The sequence below is a fragment of the Tachysurus vachellii genome, chromosome 16 (assembly GCF_030014155.1).
Source record: "Tachysurus vachellii isolate PV-2020 chromosome 16, HZAU_Pvac_v1, whole genome shotgun sequence".
NCBI classification, from domain to species: Eukaryota; Metazoa; Chordata; class Actinopteri; order Siluriformes; family Bagridae; genus Tachysurus; species Tachysurus vachellii.
The window spans coordinates 7,735,683-7,762,182 of record NC_083475.1 but is presented as its reverse complement, the minus strand read 5'-3'; the positions used below and the strand labels follow the sequence as shown (position 1 = coordinate 7,762,182).

Genomic DNA, 26,500 nt, shown 5'->3' with positions numbered 1-26,500 from the left:
GTAAATTCATTCATTCATTCATCTCAGGCGTCATCGGCATCAAGGCAGGATACACCCTGGACGGAGTGCCAACCCATCGCAGGGCACACACACACTCTCATTCACTCACACAATCACACACTACGGACAATAATTTTCCAGAGATGCCAATCAACCTACCATGCATGTCTTTGGACCGGGGGAGGAAACCGGAGTACCCGGAGGAAACCCCTGAGGCACGGGGAGAACATGCAAACTCCACACACACAAGGCGGAGGCGGGAATCGAACCCCGACCCTGGAGGTGTGAGGCGAACGTGCTAACCACTAAGCCACCGTGCCCCCGAGTAGCTGTACACTCCCTGTCTAAACAAGCTGATCTTATCGGCTGTGAAAAACAATTCCACGCTGTTTCCAATATAAACCTCGAATACAGTGAAGCAGGCAGTTTATTTACTTTAACATGGCAGTAAATGATCCATCATGTGGTTTGAAGTGCCTCGTTACACTGGACTCATTTAGCAGAGTTACCGTTTGTTGTACACTAACCACTACTTATGACTGGCAAAGTAAAGAAGTATTTGTCATAGATGTGTGTCGAACATTGACTAAATGACAAGATTACTGTAGATCCCCAATCTGTCGCTTTATTAGGAACACATTTATGCAATAATCCAGTCTGGCCAATGCAGAAAGATGTTGATGCCAGAAAGGCTGATTTCTTGTTGATGTTTTAGAAAATGCTGCTATCCTGGGATTCTCACACACAACAGTCCCAAGAGTTTTATACTGAACAGTGTGAGGGGTTGTGGGGACATCCAGTTAGAGGTGGTTACTGTAGGAGGATGGAAATGACTTGCTGATGAGAGAGGTCAGAGAAGAAAATGGCCCAGCCTGCTTAGAGCTGACAGGAAGTCTATAGTCAGTCAAATAACCATTATTTACAGTTGTGATGAACAGAAAAGCATCTCACGAATGTATTAAAGCTGATCGGTTAGTTAGCTGAAAGAACTAATACTAGGTATAGAATATTTTCTAACAATATGATAAAAGTTTAAGCTTCTTTAAATATACTGGAGTTAGAGGGTTAAAAGTATTGTTTTTGTTTGTACCCCTACACATCAAGAATTGGTCTTGAAACATGTCATTAAAAAAAAAAAAAAAAAAAAGCAAGCATTATTCATTTTTGTACAGCACCCAACATTATCATTAGACGCTCTATTCAGTAAAGCTCCTCATTCAACAGGTGCTGGCATTTTTATGAATCACATAACAAAGCAGCCGCTGTGTGGGAGAAGGCGGATTCGTATGAAAAGCTCCATCTGACATCTAACAGCTAATAATCCATTTACTGTAGAGAACCCGAGAGCTTCCGGAGATAAAAACATGTTCGTCTCTGACCGTTTTACATAATTCGCCGAATGTAAAAGTGATGCGCAATTAAAAGTGAGCTCTTTCATGGGTACTTATTTAAAGAATGGAGATGAATCAGTCCTCTAGCAGGGCATGCGTCATAGAAAGATCAGGTTCTAGTTGCTAAGCCTATAAATAAATAACTAAATAAATATTTTAAAACAAGAAGCGACTGAGGAATGTTTGTGTCTAACCTGAAGCACTCGGGAAGGCATGTAGGAACACATGTACGTCAGGCAGAAAGTGTGTGGTGGAGCTCATTTTTGGAGAGCAGTCTATTTAGAACTGCACACACACACACACACACACACACACACATAAGAAGCTCCAAGGTCATTTACAGTAGATTTCCAGAGGAACCCATAAACTTGGAAACCCCATAAACTTGGAAAACCGTTCTATGTAGAACTGAACACATTGATTCCTTATCACAGAAGATTTTCTGGGAAGCCAACCAACTCTTATAAACACTATTTTGTAGATATGTAATAGCTATTCATCATACTGTAGCATCTTTACTATAAGACTACATGTTCAGCAGAACAATGTATAAAATCATGCAGATTCAGATCAAGTGCTTCAGTTAATGTTCACATCAAACATCAGAATGAAGAAAATCGTGATCTCCGTGACTTTAACTGTGACATGGTTGTCGGTATCAGATATGCGGCTTTGGCTAGTTTAGAAACTGCTGATGTCCAGACGTTTCCATACAGAATGGTGTGAAAAAAAGGTGAGTAAACCATGGTTCTGTCGTCGCAAATGCCTTGGTGAATATAGTAAGACAAATAATCACGCTTTGTATCCGTGTTGAGAAAAGCAACTTTTCAACGATTGCACAAAACATCAAACCTTAATGTGCATGAGTAATGTCTACTCCTGTCAGCGTACAACTGCAATCTGATGCTACCATGGCGCACACTCCTCAAAACAAGACATCACTTGTTCTTTTTCCAGTCTTCAACTGTCCAGTTTGGGTGAGTCTGTGTCCCTGACAGCTTTGGAATTTTGTCTATAGACTATATAGAAATTACTATACATACAAATCCATTGTAGGGCACCATGCGTACACACCTTCAAACACTCATTCACAATAATTGGGGCAATTACGTTTACCCGGTCTTTGCATAGTTTTGGACTGTGAAACCCAGAGAAAACCTTCATAAACACCCATTTATTCCCTAATTTGGTCCTGGACCGTTTCAACCAGCTCTCGTCATCGTAAAACAAGCAAAAACCATGAATGGTTAATGAAAGCTAGCACGCGCTTCCTACAAGACATACTGCATCTCTGCGTGACATATGACTAAATCGCTATCTGCCCTCTTCCACATATACAAGGTCACAGATGCCCATGATTGCCTAGTTTTGCTTTGATTGTCAGGGGAGAGAGAGTATGCCGTCCCTCCCACCCAGACAATGCTTCCAGTTTTACTCTTTGACTCCCAGTCTCTGAGACACCATCCTTGGGATTATAGTGTGACATGTCTGAGATCATGTGTGAGGAAGAGGGTAGATGTTGCTGCAGCATAATAAAAAGATTCGCTTGGCATTCGGTTGGCTGGCTCCGTGTGTTACATGGACAAAGCATGTACTTCTTCACCCTCCACCTTCTCTGGTTAGTGTGTGTGGTATAATGGATGACCAGATTGGAGCAAAATTTGCAGTAGCGTGTTTATATGAACTGAAAGGAGGATTATATAATTTACTAAGTTTTGATATGATAACCTTGTTATAAAACCTGAGGTTTTGTGTGTATGCCACTAACCAGAGACTGTCAGTGCTCTTCATTTTCCTGCTTTGTACCTTTCAGTGTAATGTCAATTCATTATTTGTTAAAAAACTGTTTGTAAACTTCAAACTTCTAGATAGCCACCTTCAAGATGATGACACCTCCTAAACTTCAGGAATACTGGCCATCCAATTTGTAGCTGGTGGACCCTACATACAACATTGTGGCCTACTGAAAGATGTTCAGATGTTTAGGGGAGGGGATTAGTGAAGAGGTTAAGTTTGGGAAATCTGACTCTAGCATTAACACACACCTAGTATAAATGTTTCCATTGTGACTCAATGCTAGGATGTGTGTATTGTAATACCATCGGCGAGGTTGTGCATCATTATTTTTCCTCCAACCAGAACAGACTTTGGCCTACATCAGAAGAAATCTAAATTAAATTACCAGTAACTGATGGGATCTGAAGACAGATTTTTGTCTTCATTTCTTTATCACAGTTATGTACTTTAGGCAGAAAAAGATCAGCCTGTTTTTTACCATCTCGTTTTGCTTGCAAATTCACGCAGATCGCTATCGGTGGAAAACAAGCAGAAGCCTGTCTTGCATGCGTCAGTCCCCAAAACACTCCTACACCCCCTCATCTAAAGAGGCTGGATATGATTTTTATCACTTCTGGCCTTTTTCCTTGCATTTTCAATAGCGAACTAGTTCGCCATACCGAAAGGTTTTCATAAAGCTTATGAGAAGACTGATGACTTGCCCACAGCGAGAGAAAGAACTGGAAAACAGCTGGAATATACTGACGAGGGCTGAGAAGGCTTTAGTACATCAGTGTGTCTACAGATCCTCCGATATCCTGTTCAGTGGTTTTTCATTTAAAACAGCCTTCAGGGAAAGGCCAGGAACACACACACACACACACACACACACACACACACAGGAGACTTCATAAAGGGCGCTGATTGCCCTGAGCAGTTTAGAGAACAGTTCTGCAAAAATCTATTTAAATGTGAAAGTAGCTCATGACCTTTGATAAAACATAATACATGTATTTGATTCCTCGACCCAATATTAAGCATCTTGTTCTGGTTTCATCATATAAAAAAACAAAAAAAACATCTGCGACTGGTCTCTGATTAGAGAACCTGAGAACCCGCACGAGTGCCAGCTGTTCTTGAATCTTATCTCCATGTCAAAAGTGTTATTGAGATGTTAATTACACCACTTGTGCCTTACCATAATGACCCTAATGAGTCATATGTGTATCTCCGTGCATATATGAGAGGTGCGTGGTAATATTTTGCATGTGGATGTCATTACATTTCCTTGTGAGTGGTACGCTAGGCTATGAGCTATTTCCAGATAACAGGTATTAAAGAGGAAACATGTGAAGGGTCACTGAGGAAAGCAGACAGAATGACTGATGTACTACGCTGTTCATGCCTGTTTTTAGACCCAGTTGTAAAAGCCTACATGCACACAGAAAGAGAGAAGGTAAATTGCAAAATTTAGGTTATTGGGATTTAAAGAGAATTCACAACCTAAGCAGATTATTGCGTAATACAGTAATGTTTTGGATTTAGAATAAATTTATATTAGAAAGTTTAGATAAATGTATAAAAAAATGCCTGTGTGTTTTTTAAGTGAAAGTGAAGTGACATATGGCTAAGTACAGTACGGTGACCCATACTCAGAATTCATTCTCTGCATTTAACCCATCCAAAGTGCACACACACAGCAGTGAACACACACACACACCGTGAACACACACCCGGAGCAGTGGGCAGCCATTTACAGTATGCTGCGGTGCCCTGGGAGCAGTTCGGTGGGTTCGGTGCCTTGCTCAAGGGCACCTCAGTCGTGGCCGGCCCGAGACTCGAACCCACAACCTTAGGGTTAAGAGTCAGACTCTCTAATCATCAGGCCATGACTTCCACACTTTTTTTTAGTGTGTGTCTTACAGCTGGAGTAAATCTGAGATCTAGGCTAAAAATACTGAAGCTCATTTTTTTTTTTTTTTTTACAACTCCACACATTTCATGTTATCATGCATTTCCTGTATTAAGCCAATTAGTGTATCTAAACAAATGCATTTCCATAAGAGGTCATTTCATAATAACTGCAAAGAGATATACAGTATATGTATTTCAGCTTCCATCAGATCTTTCACTGGCTCAGGCTCAGTAATTTCCATCCACTTTGTTAGGATTCTGAGCATCGCCTTTTTAATTACTTGAACCTGAGTCTAACTCTTGCTGTAGTTTTCTCCAAGCTTCTCACAATACCTTGCTGGAATTTCTGCTCGTTCCTCGTTATAGAACCGCTGTAACACTTAAGGCATTCTTGTGAGCCTCTTCACTCAGACAATGAAAGCTTTTTTGACTTGACTTGATCCAGAGATGGGATATCATCTCTCAATGTTGATGTAAATGTCCCTAGAGTAATTTCCTTTTTGTTTGGTCTTTGAACTACTGACGAGTCGTGTGTTGTTTAAGAAGATGGCTCCTTTTGATTTGTAGGCCCTTGATACATTAATTCTCACTGTTTAAAATGCTCTTGGAAGGGCATTTGACTGAATATTTCTCCTCCTGGTTTTGATGCACTCTGTTAAAGAACACATTGAAGAAAACTGGCTGGATTGGGAGTTCTTGTGGTCATTTAATACTCAGGAAGTGTTCTAGGTTTATGGTGACTCCTCCTGATGAGTGATCTTATCACCAGGCAACTTTAATAAGTTTTAATCCACTCCCTCTTCTCTTGTCCAAGGTCAAAAGGCCTGTGTAAAAGTATGCAGTTCACATTTGCCCCTCCGTCTGTACTAATTGCCCTCTTTACATTTTCGATGAGCCCAATATGACACCTTTGAGAATCAGCTGATATACAGTAATGACTTATCAGTGAAGTCTTCTTACTAAAAGAGTCGATACACTGCAAAGCTTCTGTGGATAATTTATGCAATACATCAGACTCTTCCTGGCAGCGAGATTTAAGACCAATTATGTCCTGTGTTCAATGCAACATCTGGGTTTCGTCTGTCAGCACCGCAAACGTTCACAGAATAGACTGAACTCAAGAATCAGATTAGAATCCAATCCTTATCAAGCATTTAAAGCCAGCCACTCTTTAAATCAGTCCTTGTAGAGATATTACAATTGATGTATTCTAATATTAACAGTCATATTCTATATGGCCAATAGTATGTGCTCCCCTGACCACCATATCTATATCTGCTTCTTCTTCAATCTGTTCCCAAATGTTGGAAACAGACTATTTTCTAAAAAGCCTCTGTATGCTATAAGATTACAATTACCCTTCATGCATGACAATGGTGAAGACATGATGTGTTAATGCTGGAGTGGAAGAACTGGAGTGTCCTGCACAGAGCCCTGACTCTGACTCAACCCCACTGAACACCTTTATGATGAACTGGAACACCGACTAAACCCCAGACCTCCTCAATCTTACACCATCAGTGTCTGATCTCACTAATGCTCCTGTAGCTGAATGATCACTAATCCCCACAGACACACTCCAACATCAGTGTCTGATCTCACTAATGCTCCTGTAGCTGAATGATCACTAATCCCCACAGACACACTCCAACATCAGTGTCTGATCTCACTAATGCTCCTGTAGCTGAATGATCACTAATCCCCACAGACACACTCCAACATCAGTGTCTGATCTCACTAATGCTCCTGTAGCTGAATGATCACTAATCCCCACAGACACACTCCAACATCAGTGTCTGATCTCACTAATGCTCCTGTAGCTGAATGATCACTAATCCCCACAGACACACTCCAACATCAGTGTCTGATCTCACTAATGCTCCTGTAGCTGAATGATCACTAATCCCCACAGACACACTCCAACATCAGAGTCTGATCTCACTAATGCTCCTGTAGCTGAATGATCACTAATCCCCACAGACACACTCCAACATCAGTGTCTGATCTCACTAATGCTCCTGTAGCTGAATGATCACTAATCCCCACAGACACACTCCAACACCAGTGTCTGATCTCACTAATGCTCCTGTAGCTGAATGATCACTAATCACCACAGACACACTCCAACATCAGTGTCTGATCTCACTAATGCTCCTGTAGCTGAATGATCACTAATCCCCACAGACACACTCCAACACCAGTGTCTGATCTCACTAATGCTCCTGTAGCTGAATGATCACTAATCACCACAGACACACTCCAACACCAGTGTCTGATCTCACTAATGCTCCTGTAGCTGAATGATCACTAATCACCACAGACACACTCCAACATCAGTGTCTGATCTCACTAATGCTCCTGTAGCTGAATGATCACTAATCCCCACAGACACACTCCAACACCAGTGTCTGATCTCACTAATGCTCCTGTAGCTGAATGATCACTAATCCCCACAGACACACTCCAACATCAGTGTCTGATCTCACTAATGCTCCTGTAGCTGAATGATCACTAATCCCCACAGACACACTCCAACATCAGTGTCTGATCTCACTAATGCTCCTGTAGCTGAATGATCACTAATCCCCACAGACACACTCCAACATAAGTGTCTGATCTCACTAATGCTCCTGTAGCTGAATGATCACTAATCGCCACAGACGCACTCCAACATCAGTGTCTGATCTCACTAATGCTCCTGTAGCTGAATGATCACTAATCCCCACAGACACACTCCAACATCAGTAAGAACACTTTATTTTGTCACCAATCCATCACAGGACATTTCACACATAACTTATGCTACATGAATCATGTCTTCGCTTCATTTCTTTTTTCTTCTACTTCGAGCCAGTCTAGAACAAAGTGAAGAGTAAAGTGTTGAACCATCATGATTTATTATATATGGCATTTTTTGTTCTAGTAGAACAAAAAATAGGCAGAAATCCATTTATGCCAAGACATACTTCTTAAAGCAGAAGGTCAGGACTTTTAATTAACTGCCCAATTGTGTACATCTTTAAAGAGTGAACATAGAATAACTTGTATTTAAAAATATATAATTAATAAATTAAATTAAGACATTTCCAAATACTTCAATGATTCATTCAGTCGTTTTCATTAGCCACTTTACCCCGGTCAGGGTTGCCATGTAATTAAATTATGCCATTCTTTTTTTTTCTTTTCTCACAGCTCTTTTATTTTCAGCTGTGTGTTAAAAATGAGCAGAGTCTTCAGAGGGTTAGCATGAGGAGTGTTACTCGTAATTGCTACGGAGAAAGTAAGAAACTATTTTATGTCTCAGTGACCTTATAAATAGCAGATTTGTGTTTGTCTTTAATATGCACACTCTGACAAGACTAAGAGAAGTGAGAGTCCTGATGAAAAGGCAAATTCTAAGCTTGCTCGATTTCGGGTTCATTCATTCATTCATTTTCTACCGCTTATCCGAACTACCTCGGGTCACAGTGAGCCTGTGCCTATCTCAGGCGTCATCGGGCATCAAGGCAGGATACACCCTGGACGGAGTGCCAACCCATCACTGGGCACACACACACACTCTCATTCACTCACACAATCACACACTACGGACAATTTTCCAGAGATGCCAATCAACCTACCATGCATGTCTTTGGACCGGGGGAGGAAACCGGAGTACCCGGAGGAAACCCCCAAGGCACGGGGAGAACATGCAAACTCCACACACACAAGGCGGAGGCGGGAATCGAACCCCCAACCCTGGAGGTGTGAGGTGTATGTGCTAACCACTATGCCACCGTGCTCCCCCGATTTCGGGTTTAAGATGTAAAATTAGGTGAAAAGGTACATTAGATATTAGGCCTACTGTTTGTTTATTTTTTTCCCAGATTGTGGTTTGGAGATGTTGTTAGAACCTGTACATCAATTCAGTTGATGGTTTTTAAGACTCCAAGGGATTGGATGGATTGGATTGGGTTTGAATTGTATTAACTTGTATTGCACTGGATTTTATGGCATTTTATTGGATTGGAATGTAATTTTTTGGTATCGGGATGTATTGTACTGTGTTATATTGTATAATCTGTTGTAATATCACCTGGCTGTTATAAACATCCCATTGTTTTTGGAGTTAAGTAATTCGGCCACTTAATTAGACAAGATGGCCCGCTAGGACATGCCACAAAATGATTTATTAATAAATGAACATTAAATGCATTGCAAACTGAACTCTACAACCTGAACACACAGGATCCTCTTATAAGCATGCTTCTCCAAAACATCTCCAATGACCACCTCAAACACGTTATGATGGAGAGAACTTAAGCTTTCCTTCTTATTAAATATGATGCAGAAAGAGCAGAGAAGAAGCACTACTTGAGTTCATCTGCTGAACAGAAAACTGCCAATAACCGATTAATTTATATATATATATATTTTTTTATTTAATATAGTTTGTCATGTATTCTGTTTATATTCTCACCCAGAGACCTTAAAATGATTTAGGATTTTTTGCCACCTTCACCTAATATTTCTCATTAAACTGTCACAGGAACGTATGTGTGGAGTGAAATAATATTCACTAATTATTATGCTTGCAACAGAAAATCAAGCGTAAATACCAATTTGTAACTAAATGAACGCCTACATGCATGGAACAGACTCTGATCAACAAAAGAATGTTTCACTACTGTACATACGCTTTTATCCAGAGCAACTTACATTTATCTCATTAATACAGCTGAGCAATTGAGGGTTAAGAGCCTAGGAGTGGCAGCTTGGCAGCCCTGGGATTCAAACTCATGACCTTCCGATCAGAAGCCCAAATCCTTACTCACTGAACTACCACTTCCCAAAAGCCAAGTGGTCTGTTGAGTCCCTCATCAGTTTTAGAATTGAAGCCTTTATTTTGTCACATATACATTACAGCACAGTGAAATTCATTCTTCACATGTCCCAACTTTGGAGGTTGGGGTCAGAGGGCACGGTCAGCCATGATACAGCGCTACTGAAGCAGAGGGTGAATGGCCTTGCTCAAGGCCCCAAGAGTTAGCAGTGCTGGGGTTTGAACCAACCAACAAATTCCAAGCACCAACCCAGAGCCTCGACCACTAGAGCCAACACTGCACTGTTAGTAAACTGCTGAAGCAACTGTTACTAAACATTGTGAAGTACAGAATTTCTGATCCTTAAACAACAAAGCAACAGACACAAATACATTACTGATGACAAAAGGTCAGAAGAGAAGAATAACCAGACTGGTTTGAGTTGACAGAAAGGATACAGTAAGTGAAATAACCATTCTTTAGAACTGTGGTGAGCAGAAAAGCATCGTAAAGCAATTTAATCCTTGAGGCGGATTCGCTTTAACAGCCAAGAGCAGGAATCTGAGGATCACTGCAAATCTGAGGGCACATGATCACTAAAAACGGTCAGCTAAAGATGGCAGGCTTTTTTGAAACAACCCAACAATCAATAATTTCTGAAATTGTCTGTCTGGTCTCCAGTATCTGACACCGATTGGACTCTTGTGTATTAAAGGTGACCTGCCACACGTATTTCATTACTTTTGTGGTAATGTCTGAAGTTTACCATGGACTCTGTAACATTTTCTTGTGGAAATAATGCCTTGGTTTCCTCGTTTCAAGCCATTCTAGTGTGGTATAGAAAGCCTGCAGGAAGACTCAGCTCGATTTGCGCCAGTTCTCATGAATATTCAAATGAGCTATGCTGCTTGTCTCCGATTGGCTAATCGCTAGGATATGAGCGCATGACTATTCATTCACCCAGCGCAATAAGTAGCCTAGGCTAGAGGAAATTTGTTTACAATCACCTTGAATTGCGGCAGAACGGCTTCTTCACAAGCCCGTTGACGTTCAGCCATCCTTGCTGTATAGGAAACTCACTGAGCTACACGAATTCTGGGGGCACGGTCTCAAGTGGGAGAGCTCATGAATATTAATGAGCTCAATCATCACTACGTCACACTGACCAGCTTATCCAAATGACCTGATTTCTCCCCTTATTTCTTTTTAAGTGGCTAGAACTGACCGGGGAGGTAACAGTTCGTTTTCACATTCGCGACACAACACAAACACATATGGACCTAACACATATCAAAAAATACAAGTAAATACGGTTTTGTGTGGAAGGGCACCTTTAAGAAATCATTCCCACAGTAATGGTAGCTTTAACAGATAACCTTGACTATTATTAGTACCACATGCTGCAAGAGTCCTGCAAATAAACAAAAGAATTCTGTTTGGCTTAGTCTCCAAAAAAAAATTCCAGAAGGATACTTAACACTAATAAACGTGTGTATGGTGAGATTGGTGCATATAACAAACATCTTTCTCTTTACTTTGCGGTCATAAGATGCTCGTCTCACAAAATCAAATCGTATTCTGTTAAACTTTATACTGCAGCATGAGGAATCATATTAATTGCCCTATTTCTCTGCTCCCAGGCATCAGCACGTCCGCTTCTTTTTCCTCTCTCCGTCTGCCACGCAGCAGCGTTCTGGTGTCAGGAAGCACTGCAGCAAATTGTCCAACCTAATCACAGATGTCATTACTTTGAGATGTTCAATTTCCTCTGAAAGATATTACCCAGGTACATTGTGTTGACGGCATAATGGATTAACTTACAAGTGGTTTTTATGTTTCTGCCTCGTGAAGAAATTTTATTTTATTTTATTTTTTTGATTGTCTTCTCTGTAGTTGCTGTCCCTCATTTCCTCGGATTGCCACGTGGCCAGGAAGGTGCCAGTCGCAATCAATAAATGCTGCATGATGCCATAAAACATGTGGTGTTGCCATATTGTAATGTTCTTAAAGTGTTATGAAAAGTGCTTGCACTCTGCATGGGGATTTCTAACATGAAGAAACAGTGACATTTAGGTGGCGTTGAACCTAACCTTATTTTTTATAGGAAGATCCGTGTCTCCGTGGTGTCTCGTTAAATTTCCTTCAAAAACTATGCAACAGTAAAACAATGGCCGATTTAAAACAAGCGGTTTTTCTTTGTTTAAGCGATTATAAATATAAATATATTATTTAGTGAGAAGTTCACAGGTGTGTGTGTAAATATGAATGTCAAAAGAAGTGAAAAATAAAATATGGTTCATTTTTACAACCATTTTAAACAATTTATCAGGTTTAAATGACTGAACCATATCACGTTTTTATTATGTTTATTAAAACTTTCCCATGCAATACTGTAAGTTTGATGTTTTAACATTTTAGTCAAGTCGTTTTCCTTTTCATCTCACGTTCCTGACTCAAATTTAGACTCACAAAATTTACAGCCTGACCTTTCGGTCTGCTAATCCTAAACGAAAAGATTTCCTTCTGCTAATCTCTGGACCATGGGCCAGAACGGAAGCCTATTATTAAGCGTTAATGATAAAACCCTTGAGGACTTTAGAAAAAAGAAAGAAATTAAAAAGCTGATTGGTGAGTTTAAATTTCGTTTCCTCGTTCTCTCTGTTTGCTTTCTTTTCCACAACTAGGACAAAAAAGATTCCTAAATCTTACCAATACAAGCATACAGGCATGGTGAGGTCACACACTGCAGAACCTCTAAGCTCTGTGTAATGTGTGTGTGTGTGTGTGTGTGTGTGTGTGTGTGTGTGTGTGTGTGTGTGTGTGTGTGTCCATCAGAGGTGTAACTGCAGGCTGATTTTACTCACAATATTTTGGTTGATCTCAGAATGAAAGAATCAGTGCAAATCAATACAAAGTTATTGTCAGCTTCTTCCTATAATGAAACATTACTACTGTATTCTGATGAGAATAGTCTTATCCAGGATGACAATTTCCCCATCCACATGGCACAAGGGCTCACTGCTTCGTTTGCTGAGTGTAATGAATGTGACGTAAATCATATTCCATGCACTTACAAGAATTCAAATCAATTGAACAAATATCTGAGTGCTATTTTAGAGTTTAAGATATACGACAACTGATCAGAAAGTTGTGAGTTTAAGTCCTAGGCCATCAATCCTACTGTCACTGCTGGGCCCTTGATCAAAGCCCCTTAACCTTCAACTGCTCAGTTATATCAATGAGCTAAACGTAAGTGTTAGACGGCCACCTCAACCATAACCGAAACACAGATTTAGGGAATATTGTTTAGAAGAATGCACTGAAAAAAAAATGCAGTCGGTCTGATTGCTTATAATAGTTTTGGATAAAAATTTATACTAAACTTCATTTAAACGTGTTTTTAATTACCTCATTGAATTATTTAGAGTGAGCGTGATTTATTCAATGCTTCAAAATTCCACAATCAAATCATGCTGGATGTATAAACAAAACGATTGATTCCATGTAACACAATACAATCGCATGGAGCACATTTGTATGTATTTATTTCTGGTGGTGTTTATCCTTTTAGTATTGTTACAGAATCAATACCATGGTGTATTAAAGCTGTTCCAGGAGCTTGTGGTGGCCCAACACCTTCCTAAGCCACTTTATGATGGTTTATCCTTTAATTTGCTCCCAGAGCCATGCTTTTTTTAAATGGCTGATGGACCCATTACAGGAGAAATTACACCTCCGAGCAGGCATAAGGCTTTATTATCATTAAAACCTGCCTTAGAGGTGAGATGGGGGGCAAAGGTAGGATTGCTGCTGTATATCTGATGAAGAAAGATGCTTTTATGGGGTCAGGAAAAGACAGAAAATTAAAAAAAAGAAAAACAGCCCAAGATTCTTTGGAGTTTTTATGTTTTGTTTGCCTTCAAATTCCAGGATTTAAAGGAAGTTTGGGTTTTCTAGCCGGTATTAAATCTTATACAAACTGATATTATGAACGACTTTCCTGAGATGAAATCTTCATCTTTGTAGCTATGGGATAATATCAGAAGAGGAGGCTGCTTGCTTTGAAGAAGGCTCTTTCTCCTGTAACTCTTTCTGAAAGCAATATCCTGATGGAGAAAAACAAACCATACACCGATCTCTCCTGCTCTTCACCTGCTTCCAGATTGTGTACAGAGCTGTGCACTGCAGATAGCATTCATACGCTATGCTATTATTATTATGTATCTCTCACCTAGATAAGCTCTATATCCACTCCATCTGCACACAGAAACCTTCCAGACACAGTGAGAAAAGCTTAAACTGCTAGAATTTGCAGTATGCTTGAAGACAGAGCAGAGATCTGGAGCATTAACGGCGTTAACGCATACAGTAGGATAACATCACCCAGGATGTGTCTCTTCTAATCCACTTAAGGTTCATTTGACTGCATTTGGATTAGAATGTTACTGCCATGAAAGCCATGATTTACTATGGACCCAGGTATGTTTACAATTAAACAAATATTTCCTTTTCCAGAATTTTCCTAGTCTGAATGTTTCAGTAATCTGTATAATAATAGAATGATCAAAGGTATAATGTAAAACAAAATATAATGTAATGTAAAATAACTTTATCTCCGGTATGTCCTTTAAAGCACACGACATACTGAGGGACCATTGGCACACAAACACGCAAAGTCTACATGTGTGGAGAACAACAGTGTTTATAGGATAAGCAAAAAATATACATCAAAAAGAAATATAGATAGATAGACAGACAGATAGAGACATAAATAAATAAATATATAAATAAATATATAAATAAATAAAGAGCTAGATAAATAGCAAAAGAAAGAAAGAAAGAAAGATTTATAAAAGATAGATAGATAGATATATAGATAGATAGATAGATAGATAGATAGATAGATAGATAGATAGATAGATAGATAGAGACAGACAGACAGACAGACAGACAGACAAATGCCATGAATGTAAATGTATAATGCATCATGATTCAGAAATAAACTGAACAAAACATTACTAAGATACTCAGACACAGCTCCAGTGTGACAATACCCCTGAGCACAAAGTCCCTGAGCTCCATGAACACATGGTGTGTTAATGTTGGAGTGGAAGAACTGGAGTGTCTTGCACAGAGCCCTGACTCTGACTCAACCCCACTGAACACCTTTGTGATGAACTGGAACACCGACTAAACCCCAGACCTCCTCACTCTTATACCATCAGTGTCTGATCTCACTAATGCTCCTGTAGCTGAATGATCACTAATCCCCACAGACACACTGCAACATCAGTGTCTGATCTCACTAATGCTCCTGTAGCTGAATGATCACTAATCCCCACAGACACACTGCAACATCAGTGTCTGATCTCACTAATGCTCCTGTAGCTGAATGATCACTGATCCCCACAGACACACTCCAACATCAGTGTCTGATCTCACTAATGCTCCTGTAGCTGAATGATCACTAATCCCCACAGATACACTCCAACATCAGTGTCTGATCTCACTAATGCTCCTGTAGCTGAACGATCACTAATCCCCACAGACACACTCCAACATCAGTGTCTGATCTCACTAATGTTCCTGTAGCTGAATGATCACTAATCCCCACAGACACACTCCAACATCAGTGTCTGATCTCACTAATGCTCCTGTAGCTGAATGATCACTAATCCCCACAGACACACTCCAACATCAGTGTCTGATCTCACTAATGCTCCTGTAGCTGAATGATCACTAATCCCCAAAGACACACTCCAACATCAGTGTCTGATCTCACTAATGCTCCTGTAGCTGAATGATCACTAATCCCCACAGACACACTCCAACATCAGTGTCTGATCTCACTAATGCTCCTGTAGCTGAATGATCACTAATCCCCACAGACACACTCCAACATCAGTGTCTGATCTCACTAATGCTCTTGTAGCTGAATGATCACTAATCCCCACAGACACACTCCAACATCAGTGTCTGATCTCACTAATGCTCCTGTAGCTGAATGATCACTAATCCCCACAGACACACTGCAACATCAGTGTCTGATCTCACTAATGCTCCTGTAGCTGAATGATCACTAATCCCCAGAGACACACTCCAACATCAGTGTCTGATCTCACTAATGCTCCTGTAGCTGAATGATCACTAATCCCCACAGACACACTGCAACATCAGTGTCTGATCTCACTAATGCTCCTGTAGCTGAATGATCACTAATCCCCACAGACACACTGCAACATCAGTGTCTGATCTCACTAATGCTCCTGTAGCTGAATGATCACTAATCCCCACAGACACACTGCAACATCAGTGTCTGATCTCACTAATGCTCCTGTAGCTGAATGATCACTGATCCCCACAGACACACTCCAACATCAGTGTCTGATCTCACTAATGCTCCTGTAGCTGAATGATCACTAATCCCCACAGATACACTCCAACATCAGTGTCTGATCTCACTAATGCTCCTGTAGCTGAACGATCACTAATCCCCACAGACACACTCCAACATCAGTGTCTGATCTCACTAATGTTCCTGTAGCTGAATGATCACTAATCCCCACAGACACACTCCAACATCAGTGTCTGATCTCACTAATGCTCCTGTAGCTGAATGATCACTAATCCCCACAGACACACTCCAACATCAGTGTCTGATCTCACTAATGCTCCTGTAGCTGAATGATCACTAATCCCCAAAGACACACTCCAACATCAGTGTCTGATCTCACTAATGCTCCTGTAGCTGAATGATCACTAATCCCCACAGACACACTCCAACATCAGTGCCTGATCTCACTAATGCTCCTGTAGCAGAATGATCACTAATCCCCACAGACACACTCCAACATCAGTGTCTGATCTCACTAATGTTCCTGTAGCTGAATGATCACTAATCCCCACAGACACACTCCTACATCAGTGTCTGATTTCACTAATGCTCCTGTAGCTGAATGATCACTAATCCCCACAGACACACTGCAACATCAGTGTCTGATCTCACTAATGTTCCTCTAGCTGAATGATCACTAATCCCCACAGACACACTCCAACATCAGTGTCTGATCTCACTAATGTTCCTCTAGCTGAATGATCACTAATCCCCACAGACACACTGCAACATCAGTGTCTGATCTCACTAATGTTCCTCTAGCTGAATGATCACTAATCCCCACAGACACACTCCAACATCAGTGTCTGATCTCACTAATGCTCCTGTAGCTGAACGATCACTAATCCCCACAGACACACTCCAACATCAGTGTCTGATCTCACTAATGTTCCTGTAGCTGAATGATCACTAATCCCCACAGACACACCCCAACATCAGTGTCTGATCTCACTAATGCTCCTGTAGCTGAATGATCACTAATCCCCACAGACACACTCCAACATCAGTGTCTGATCTCACTAATGTTCCTGTAGCTGAATGATCACTAATCCCCACAGACACACTCCAACCTCAGTGTCTGATCTCACTAATGTTCCTGTAGCTGAATGATCACTAATCCCCACAGACACACCCCAACATCAGTGTCTGATCTCACTAATGCTCCTGTAGCTGAATGATCACTAATCCCCACAGACACACTCCAACCTCAGTGTCTGATCTCACTAATGTTCCTGTAGCTGAATGATCACTAATCCCCACAGACACACTCCAACCTCAGTGTCTGATCTCACTAATGTTCCTCTAGCTGAATGATCACTAATCCCCACAGACACACTCCAACCTCAGTGTCTGATCTCACTAATGTTCCTGTAGCTGAATGATCACTAATCCCCACAGACACACTCCAACCTCAGTGTCTGATCTCACTAATGTTCCTGTAGCTGAATGATCACTAATCCCCACAGACACACTCCAACATCAGTGTCTGATCTCACTAATGCTCCTGTAGCTGAATGATCACTAATCCCCACAGACACACTCCAACATCAGTGTCTGATCTCACTAATGCTCCTGTAGCTGAATGATCACTAATCCCCTGAAAGACTTCACAGAAGAGTGGACAAATTATTATTATAACAGCAGAAAGAGAGGGAATAAATCTGGAACTGGATTTACATTAAGCCCATATGGGTGTGAAGTCAACACAAACTGGTGTAATTTCATGCTTGAGGTGGATCTGGAGTTCAGGATGGAACGTATAGCATGAAGCCATATGGCTCCAACACTATCAATCTGCTTTGGTGCTTTGAATAATCATGTCTGCTAAATAAAAAGATTGCAAATATAATTATAGATGTAAATAATATACCTTCTATCACTCATATGAACGTCTAGACTTGGCTCGCTTATTAATAGTTTCCCACTTCACATGGAGTAGTGTTTCAAGCTTTAAAATGGGATTATTTACCCTTTTTTACCCAGCTGTGTTTCCCCATAAGTTTAGTTGGTTCTCTTTCCCAAAAAAAGAAACAATGAATTCATTTCAACCATCTTCTTTATTCTAGTATACTGACCAGTGCCAGAAGCTAAAAAAAGGCTAATTGAATTTAACCCGTTTATGTCATGTCATTGAACTGAAATTGAATTTGTCTGCAATGTATAATGTTATACACTGATGTATAATTTTAGTAAAATTCAATCGTTGTCTTTTTAGTTACATTAGCTTAATCACATCAAGTCGAGTTTACCTCAAGCAAGCAATTCCAACTACGGCTAATTATGTTCCGTCATGCAAAAATCATGAACGAAGTGAACTAAAGTGTTAAGATACGTTACACTAATTAGAAACATTTGCTTGATTAAAAAAATTAACTTCATGTCATTTTACAAGTCAATCAAATGTACATGCCTTTCTTTTACATCATTTTTATTTACGTGTGGGGAATGTGGACGCTCAGCAGTCAAGGTGCTGTATTACTGATCAGGAGGTCGGGGTTCAAGCCTCTAAGCTATCAATGTTGGGCCCCTGAGCAAGGCTCTCCAGAGGCACGGACACCGCACTCTCTTGATAATAAGCTGGGATATGAGAAAATCTCTTGAATTTCCTCTGAGATCAATAAAGTATCTATCTATATTACTTCAAGCTAAAATCATTCAATTTAAAATCCATTAAAACCATGTAAAAAGTGCCTCTAATTTAAACTTTATTGCTTCTTTCTTCCTAGGCTAAGAATTCTTCAGTGCATATGCAAATTAAGTTCATAAACCACGCCCCCACCACACAAGCAATACGGCATGGTTGGGAAAATGGGCGTTTACATGGCAAACAAAACAAGGCATGCACAGTCTGAACCTCCAGCAACGCAGACTTAATGATCTATAACCTTCTTCAACCAAAAACATACGTAAATCGCACAGACAAGTCAAATTCTATCATTCTAAAAACGCACTATTATGTAAAACCATTACACTGTATTATATTACGATCTTTTTAAAACTACTTACAAAAACAGGAAAAAACATTGTAGCTAGTTCTTAAGCTAGTTTGACAAAATACTTCAATAATTCAGTTTTAACAAAAAGTTTATGATATTTCACTTTGTCATATGATTTTTATATGTGAAAATTAATTTCTTAAAACCTTCTACAAGAATAAATTATGTGAATAAACTTGGAAAAAAACATTTCACTGCGCTCATTGAAAAGGTAAGAAATACAATTTCACTTTTACCTGATTTCCCCACTCCAGCTCTTCCAAAAACTGCCACTTTAACCTCCGGGCTCTTCGCCATGATAACAGAAGATACTTCAGCTCAACAGATTAGTCACAGAGTGGACAGCTATTGTTGTGCTGCTGCAGCCTCCTCATTGGTTTATCTCTGCCTCTGCATATGAGGGCAGGATCTCCTGCAAACACAGACACGCAATATCTGAATAACTTATGTTACATAACCCACACCATTGATGACAGCAGGACTCAAACCCATGTTATTTTCGGTTCGTTCGGGACACTAGTTAGGGTCACGCTAACGCCAAATCCAGTTTGTTCTGAGGACAGCAGAACGGGCACGGCTTCAACTCTCAAAAGCCTCATGCTAATGAATCTTCTTGTCTTGGAAACAGATTGTTCACTGCTTCTCTAAGTGATAACATCATGAGTCATTTTCAGTCATAGTGTGGGCAATGTGTGTGTGCGTGTGGTGTGTGGTGTGTGTGTGTGTGTGAGCTCATATGTGAAGGTGTGTGTGGTATGCCTGTAGATTATTCATTCACAAATGAGCAGTTCCTGACACTAAATAGATTGTCAAATCAAATTCTGTTTAACTTGCTGTCAGCAGCCAATTCCTACTAGGACGTAAACTGCAAATCAAAACAGATATTCATATAGTCACTGAGGAAAAAAATAAGCCTTAAAAATAAACATTTTACTGGATAAAGGAGGATAGAATGAGGCAACAGTTTAATTATTTGAGGTGGTAAATTCGCTAAACGCTGTGTACTTCAGTTTGTGAAATGAGTTTCATTTAGAAATATCACTCTGATTGGCCCAAGGGCTCAGGATGACTTGCAATTTAACTCAGCTCATCGTTTAGCCTTCATGTTCTGTTTGATTCAAAATGAAACACTAAAAAAAAAATTCAGTTTTGTAAGGAAAAATAATGTTAGTAAATAAATTTCCTGTTTTGTTCCCAGGATTTTCCACAAAATCTCCACAAAGAGTGGACAATCTCCACTGTAGATACACAGGATTTCTAGTACAAATATGCACTGTTAGCCTAATAGCTAACAAGAGCTAACCTGACTGGATTTTCTAGTAAAAAATAAAATGTCTAAAATTAATTTGTAGTTTTGATTGGATATTTCAATGAAAATGCTTATAGCTAAGATTAACCTGCTAGCTACCATGACTAAACTGACAGGATTTCTGAGAGGATTTTTTGTAAAAAAAAAAAAAAATAATTAAAAAAATAATTGCTAGCATAAAGCTACAATCTAAGATTGTTTACAACTTACAAACACCCCAACAGGCATATTTGTGTGTGTGTGTGTGTGTGTGTGTGTGTGTGTGTGTGTGTATGAGATAGATAGATAGATAGATAGATAGATAGATAGATAGATAGATAGATAGATAGATAGATAGATAGATAGATAGATATGTAATATGTTTCTCTTTCTGAAATTCAATGCTGTTCATGGATGATAAACACAACGCATATAGCCTTCATGATTCCATATTTTTACCACCCAAGAGATCAACCAGATGTTTCATTAGTATCTGAAATATGTATTTCATAGTTTATTGGCTACCAGCTACTATGAAGAGAAGGAAATTTAGTCAATCTGTATCTGAACATTTTGAAAATTAGACACAGAGCATAGATAGATATCGAGATGACAGCGTGTGTTTATTAGCGCCTTAGTTTAATCATCTACAGTGGAACTGTCATCAAGGTACTTTAGGGCAATGCAATTAGTATGAAATATCAGTGCCATAGAGTGGATCCTGCAGTGAGACTGCATATACTGACATATATAGACTATAATTTTCAAATACTGAATTCTACAAGCACACACATACATGCAGGTGTGCAACACAAAGTTGTTTGTGTGTGTGTGTGTGTGTGTGTATGTGTGCGTGTGTGTGTTAATTTAGCATGCATACATCTACCAAGCTTTCTGCATAACAACCCCTTAATTTAAACACCACTGTACTAATAATAGGTCGTCTGCACATATTTCTCCAGTAATAACATACAGGTTCAGGGGATTTTTTCTACTTTTCAAATAAATTTCTATCTATCTTTATTTTTTCTTCTTCATTATTATTCATTCTGACAAAAACAGACATGGTGTTCATATCAAACAAATGAGTTTTAGTAACAGAATTTTAGTAACACGTATTGTTATTGTTGTGTTATACTAATAAATTTGAATTGAATTGAATTGAATTGAATTGAATTGAATGAGCATGACATCTTATAGAAATAGTGGAAAATCCGAAACATTTTGGAAATACTAGCACACTTGTATTCAGTAGCCCAGATCACAACTACTTTAGAAAAGCAATGAAATTAAGGCTGCTATAAAGTCAGCATGTTTCCATGACGTTCAAATCACCTGAGATTACTTTAATTCTGATAAAATTCTCATGGGTGCGAAGATCTGATTTATCTGATTCACATCAGGATAATTCTTTTCATAGAGCCAGATGTAGTAAAAGAGCAACTGACTCATAATAACCTCTAACCATATAAACTGGCTTCAGATATAAATCTGAATTTAGGATAAGTTGTTTTTTTAGAAAGGAGGTGAATTCATAAAAGCAGGAAGGGCAAAGCAGGCAGTGCTTTGATGGCTCAATTATAGAGCGAGGCCTGGGTGGAGTCACTCCATTACAGAAAAGAAACAATTAAATGCTCAAATTATAAGCTGGCTGTTTAGGCTAGAAGTGACATCATAGGGGTTTGGTATTGGGCATCTGTCTCCTTACATAAAATGGTGAAGCATAGGTGACAGGGAAACGGCTGGCTTATAGCTAATGAACACGCACGCACACACACACACACACACACACACACACACACACAAAAGAATTGATTTTGTGCTTGGAATTTTTTTGAGATTTTTTTGCAGTCTGTTTCACGTTTCCATTTACTCACAAGCCCAATCACGGTTTAAAAATCATCCCAAATTATCATAAACCAGCCCAAGCTGTAGCTAAATTACATCTACAAGCTCACTGTCGTTATCAGTAGCCCAATGTGATTACAAAAGATAGAGCTAGAGCTCATTTTTATCATAGAAAAGATCGTGTGAGAAAGGAGATTTTTTCCAATGTGAATCTCATTCATTTTAACAAACTTTCCTACATGAGCTCACAGTAAATCTAATTTAAGCATTTTATCGAGGTTGTTCTTGAAGGTTTTGGTGTTCCTCCTAATGTAAAACTGCTCCTGTCTTTAAAGGGATGAATCACACAGACTCTAAACTTAATTCACAAATAAGTCTGATTGAAAAACATTAAAGATAAATGTTTACTGACTGCCTCGACAACAAGCCTTCTTCTTCCCGTATAAGTAGTGCATGTTTAACGTACTGTATGTATCACACATCCGTAGATGAGGTTAAATTACAGGATTCCTTTATATGCTAATAATACTTTGTAATTTCATCATCTTTAACAGCCAGGGCTCTACATGTCAAGTATAATAGCTTTCGAAGACAGACTCAGATGTGTCTGTGTCTGAAAATCAAATTGCCTGATTCAGTTACAGTGATGGTTTAAAAATAGGGTGTTAATTATCCTACTATTAGGAGGACTATTTACATTTAGCAGTACGGCATACAGATGACATACACTATATGGCCAAAAGTATGTGGAGATCCAAATATTACACAACATACTAATCTAAAACCATTAATATGGACTTATTATGGGATTAGTGATCATTTAGCTACAAGCCTCACTACACTATATATAGATGTATATATTCATAATGACATTCCTTTTGTACAGCTCTCTGTCATACCACTTCATACTGTATCATATTTATATAAAAACCACACTATATATACCCTTATTCGGTTATATGTACATATTACTACACCTTCTGTATAACCTCATACCCTTATTTATTACACTGCCACTTGTAAATGGACTTATTATGGGATTAGTGATCATTTATCTACAAGAGCATTAGTGAGATCAGACATTGATGTTGGGTATTAGAGATATACTTCCTCATTTCATGGATTGAACTAGATGCCCATGTTGATTTGACTGCATCATACAATTGATGCAGATTTTTCAGGCATACTTTCAGGATATGAATTTCATGTGAATTCCTACCACATCCCACATGAGTTCTACTGGATTCAGATCCGGTGACTGGAAAGCTGACCGAAGAACACTGATCTGAACTCAATGTTATGTTTATGAAACCAGGTTTAGATGATTTTTCCTTCCTGTCACATGGTGCATTTGTATGCTGGAAGTAGCCAGTAGAAAATGGTACATTGTGGATGCACATGGTCAGCATCAATACTCACATTGATTGATCCGTGTTAACAGCCCAAAGTGCACGAATCAACATTCCTTACACCATTACATCACCCCATGTGTCATGTGTAAAAGTCCCAGAATATCATAGAAATACTCTAACTAAACACTGGTTGTGTCACATTAATACGCGTTTCAAAGGAAACGGATCAATAAAGTGTCACAAAGGAATCGGATCAATAAAGTGAGTCACAAACAAATCGGATCAATAAGGTGAGTCACAAATGATTAGGATCAATAAGGTGAGTCACAAAAGAATCGGATCAATAAAGTGACTCACAAATAAACCGGCTCAATAAAGTGAATCACAAATGAATCGGATCATAAAGTGAGTCACAAATGAATCGGATCAATAAAGTGAGTCATGAATTAATCCGATCAATAAAGTGAGTCACAAATAAATCGGACCAATAAAGTGAGTCACAAATAAATCCGATCAATAAAGTGAGTCACAAATAAATCGGACCAATAAAGTGAGTCACAAATAAATCGGATCAATAAAGTGAGTCACAAATAAATCGGATCAATAAAGTGAGTCACAAATTAATCCGATCAATAAAGTGAGTCACAAATGATTTCGAGCGCATTGGGTTGTCTCTACGGACACTGCAACATCAAGGAAGAAGAAGAGGAAGAAGAAGATGAAGAAAAAGAAGAAGAAGATGATGATGATGATGATGAAGAAGAAGAAGAAGAAAAAGAAGATGATGATGAAGAAGAAGATGATGATGATGATGATGATGATGATGAAGATAAAGAAGAAGAAGAAGATGATGATAAAGAAGAACAAAAAGAAGAAGAAGAAGAAGAAGAAGAAGAAGAAGAAGAAGAAGAAGAAGAGACCTTGTTACACATGAAGTTTTAACTCGTATGCCTAACTTGGGGGTAACAGTAAAATCTGCACCATGATTTACAGCCCAGATGTTGATGAGGGTTACTGAAGGTTACTGACAGAGTAAATGGTCACACAGTAAAGCTGCACTTTTCTCTACACTGTAAACACTATGCATTAGTTTCCTGTCTGCTAACAGGTTTGTTAGTATTGACCTGTCCTCACTACACTGTATCTCACTACACTGAACATCACTACACTATACCTCACTACACTATACCTCACTACACTGTACCTCACTACACTATACCTCACTACACTGTACCTCACTACACTGTACCTCACTACACTGAACATCACTACACTATACCTCACTACACTATACCTCACTACACTGTACCTCACTACACTGTACCTCACTACACTGTATCTCACTATACTGTACCTCACTACACTGTATCTCACTATACTGTACCTCACTACACTGAACATCACTACACTATACCTCACTACACTGTACCTCACTACACTGTACCTCACTACACTATACCTCACTACACTATACCTCACTACACTGAACATCACTACACTATACCTCACTACACTGTACCTCACTACACTGTATCTCACTATACTGTACCTCACTACACTGTATCTCACTATACTGTACCTCACTACACTGAACATCACTACACTATACCTCACTACACTGTACCTCACTACACTGTACCTCACTTCACTGTACGTCACTAAACTATACCTCACTACACTGTACCTCATTACACTGTACCTCACTAAACTATACCTCACTACACTGTACTTTATCACACTGTACCTCACTAAACTATACCTCACTACACTGTACCTCACTACACTGTACCTCACTACACTGTATCTCACTACACTGTACCTCACTACACTATACCTCACTACACTGTACGTCACTAAACTATACCTCACTACACTGTACCTCACTATACTGTACCTTATTACACTGTACCTCACTACACTGTACATCACATCAATATGTACATATTACTACACCTTCTGTATAACCTCATACCCTTATTTATTACACTGCCACTTGTAAATAAGCCATCTATGCACTTCTGGTTAGATGCTAACTGCATTTCATTGGCTCTGTACATGTACCTTGCACAATGACAATAAAGTTGAATCTAATCTAATCTAATCTAATCTACACTATACCTCACTACACTGTACCTCACTACACTGAACATCACTACACTATACCTCACTACACTATACCTCACTACACTGTACCTCACTACATTGTACCTCACTACATTGTACCTCACTGATCATGGGGCAAAAACAGCACATCATACACACCATGAGCCACAACCTACACGCATTAGGGCAAAATCCCTGGTCTTAACACAAACTACAGATATTCTGGTTGTGCTGCATGGTGTAGATAAAGAAAGAAAGAAAGAAAGAAAAAAGAAAGAAAGGAAGGAAGAAATCGACTCACCTTCAAACGTGTGTCCAGGTTGAGTCCGTGCACTGAGTAACACACGCACACACGCACGCGCACGCACATATACATATATAAACACACACACACAGGTGAGTTGCTGCAGATGCGCTGCTGGAGGAGTCGCGTGAACAGAACAGCGACAATACAAGCGGATACGAAGCGGACACAAGCCGTCCAATCAGACGCCGGCGCTCAGTGGGCGGGGCTCTGGTGCCCTCTAGTGGTCAGGAATTAATAGAACAGTTTAGAGATTAATTCATAGAAGGCTCATATCTGTCTATGTCACAGAATATAGCACGATTTCTGGTCTTTGACTTCGTCTTTAATTA

At 39.4% G+C, this 26,500-nt stretch overlaps 1 protein-coding gene across 1 annotated transcript in view; it reads right to left on the bottom strand.

Moving 5' to 3' along the window:
* Window positions 1-26,296, bottom strand: part of rerg (RAS-like, estrogen-regulated, growth inhibitor) — a 55,239-nt gene extending 28,943 nt beyond the window's left edge. Inside the window, exons 1-2 of the mRNA XM_060889897.1 lie at window positions 26,166-26,296; window positions 19,510-19,685 (exon numbers count right to left, since the gene is read on the bottom strand). Of these exons, the coding sequence (XP_060745880.1) occupies window positions 19,510-19,570 (61 nt within the window). The 5' untranslated portion in view covers window positions 19,571-19,685; window positions 26,166-26,296. The remainder of the gene's footprint in view (window positions 1-19,509; window positions 19,686-26,165) is intronic.
* Window positions 26,297-26,500: the final 204 nt, after the last annotated feature.